The 2,852-nt window shown below is 40.4% G+C and overlaps 1 protein-coding gene across 1 annotated transcript in view; it reads left to right on the top strand.

The window, feature by feature from the left end:
* The window catches only part of FLT3 (fms-related tyrosine kinase 3), a 65,760-nt gene that overhangs the window by 16,284 nt on the left and 46,624 nt on the right, over positions 1 to 2,852 (top strand). The window contains exon 2 of the mRNA XM_012649875.1: positions 2,372 to 2,574. Coding sequence (XP_012505329.1) covers positions 2,372 to 2,574 — 203 coding nt within the window. The remainder of the gene's footprint in view (positions 1 to 2,371; positions 2,575 to 2,852) is intronic.

Below are 2,852 nucleotides of genomic sequence, written 5' to 3'. Positions count from 1 at the left end.
TGAGCCACCGCGCCCGGCCTGTTATTATTTATTGCTATCATTGTTTATTTTGTTGCTCAAATTGTTCCTGCTGTGGCCATTGGGAGCTGCTTTAGTTTGGCTTCTCTGTCCTTTCAACATGTCTTTTCTCAAGCCCTTCCTTACCTTGTGGCACTATGAGATCATCCAGGCTCATCTTGTATTTGCCTTGCCTTAGCCCTGGAATTAAGCACTTACCCAAGGAGCACTGGTTCCTTAGGGGATGGTATTTAGAAACCAAGGTCTGAGAGCTGGGTGTGCTCATTTCTGCTGGGGTGTCATTGCTTCTAGGCTCTTTCAGCAGACAGAACTAGGAAATGTAGCATATGGATAAACTAGTTTTAGAATTGCTAACCCGTACTGCAGTGAGAAACAGATTTAATAACTAAAATACAGTATTTGCATCCAGTGCTTTTTGTCTTTAGCCTTATAGTATTCAGAGTATTATTTTCCAAAGTTACTTGGGTTAGTTTTTTTCTTTCTCATATGCTTCACTGTGGTTTTGTTGTTTATTTGTAATACAATTAAATTAATTTGGTTTGCATTCCATTTTGTTGTCCCCCCAACCCCGTCCCTCCCATATCCTGGTTGGTTTAATTAGAAATACTTGTTTTTTGAGTTTGTGAAACATGACTCTGGTGCTAGAAGTCAAAGCTATATAAAATGGTAACTCAGAAAAGCATCACTCCCTCCTCTTGCCTCCTGCCAAGTTTCCATCCTCTTCTCACATACCTCCGACAGTTAACCAATGCCTTTAGATTTTTTGATATTATTCCTATATTTATTGTGTACAAATGAGCAGATACATGTGTATCTCCTTATATTTACCTCTTTCTTACACGGTGTAGCATACTTGAATGTGGATATTTTTTGCACTTAGTTTTCTTCCCTTAACAATACATCCAGAAATCATTCCAAATTAGTTCATAGAAGTTGTCCTCCTTCTTTTTTATGCTGCATGGTACTCCACGGTGTGGCTGTACCATGGTTTATTCAGCCGCTTTCCTATGTATGAACATTTAGGTTGCTTCCAATATCTTGCAATTACAAATTGTGCTACAATTAATTGTTGGAGGTATATCTTAGAAGTGGGATTTCTGGCTCAAACGGTGAATGCCTGTGTAGTTTTCTTAGGTATTTCCAAATTCCCCTCCAGAAGGGTTGTGCCAACGTGCATTCCTCCAGCAACATATGAGAGTAACTGTTTCCTCACAGCCTCACCAACAAAATGTGTTGTCATATTTTTAAATTTTTTGCCAGTCTGGATGAGAAGTGATGTCTTGGTGTTGTTTTAATTTATGGTTTTGTTTTTGTTTTTGTTTTTTTTGAGACAGAGTCTTGCTCTGTTGCCCGGGCTAGAGTGCTGTGACGTCAGCCTAGCTCACAGCAACCTCAAACTCTTGGGCTCAAGCAATCCTTCTGCCTCAGCCTCCCGAATAGCTGGGACTATAGGCACACACCGCCATGCCCGGCTAATTTCTTCTATTTTTAGTGGAGATGGGGTATCTCTCTTGCTCAGGCCGGTCTCCACCTCCTGACCTCAAATGATCCGCCTGCCTCAGCTTCCCAGAGTGCTAGGATTATAGGTGTGAGCCACTGCACCTGGCCAAGAAAATTTGGTTTTCAAATTTCCTCTAACACAGATACCAATTTACCATTGCTATATAGATTCTTATCTATATACCAATAATCATAAAAATGTTTACCTGTGTATTATGAATTTTACAATTATTGTCTATACATTAGTTTGCTATGGCTGATGTAACAAAGTATCATAGACTGAGTGATTTAAACAACAGAAATTTATTGTCTCACAATTCTGGAGTCTAGAAGTCAAAAATGAAGATGTTGGCAGGGTTGGTTCCTTGTAAGGCCTATGAGAGGGCATCTGTTCCAGGCCTCTCTCCTTGGCTTGCAGATGGCTGTCTTCTTGTTCACAGGGCATTCTCTCTGTATGTGTGCCTGTCTCAAAAATCTTCTTATCAGGCTACCAGTCATATTGGATTAAGGCTCACCCTAATGATCTCATTGTAACCTATCTCTGTAAAGACCCTATCTCCAAAGAAAGTCACATTCTGAGCTACCGAGGGTTAGGACCTTAACATATCAATTTGGTGAAGGAGGACAAAACTCAACCCCTAACAGCTCATACGACATTTTAGAAATGCAGCCTAACGTGATTTACCTTTTCTTTAGAGAATTATAATTAATAGGATTTTCAGTTAGCGATGTGTTCTCAATGGGTTACAGCATGCTTGGGTGTTGTGTGCAGTATGTCAGCATGCATGCATTTGAAGGGGATGCACTAAACACACAATTGTCATGAATTCGTGTTGTTCTATCTACAACATAGATGTCAGAATCCCCAGAAGACCTTGGGTGTGCTTTGCGATCCAGGAGCGCAGGGACCGTGTACGAAGCTGCCACGGTGGAAGTGGATGTGCTCGCATCCATCACGTTGCAGGTGCTGGTCAGCACCCCAGGGAACATCTCTTGTCTCTGGGTGTTTAAGCACAACTCCCTGAATTGCCAGCCACACTTTGACTTACAAAACAGGTAAGAGAAAGAGGATGTGCAACCCCTAGGATTTTGGAGGAGTACTTTGTTGCATAAAACATCATTCATTTGGAATTCCTTTTCAAGTTTCTATCCATGTTTATTGTAACTCTTATCTCCAGTGAAATAATGAATTAAAAATATAGTTGGGGCATGAACACATGAAATTGTAGATCTGTCAAATGCCATAGGATGTAGGACCCAAAAAGTGAACTCCAGTATAAACTGTGAAGTTTAATTAATAATATATCAATATTGGCTCATCAATTGTAACAAAT

Source organism: Propithecus coquereli, unplaced genomic scaffold, assembly GCF_000956105.1.
Source record: "Propithecus coquereli isolate 6110/MARCELLA unplaced genomic scaffold, Pcoq_1.0 Scaffold306, whole genome shotgun sequence".
In the NCBI taxonomy this organism is placed as follows: Eukaryota; Metazoa; Chordata; class Mammalia; order Primates; family Indriidae; genus Propithecus; species Propithecus coquereli.
This window is presented reverse-complemented; position numbering and strand designations above follow the sequence as displayed.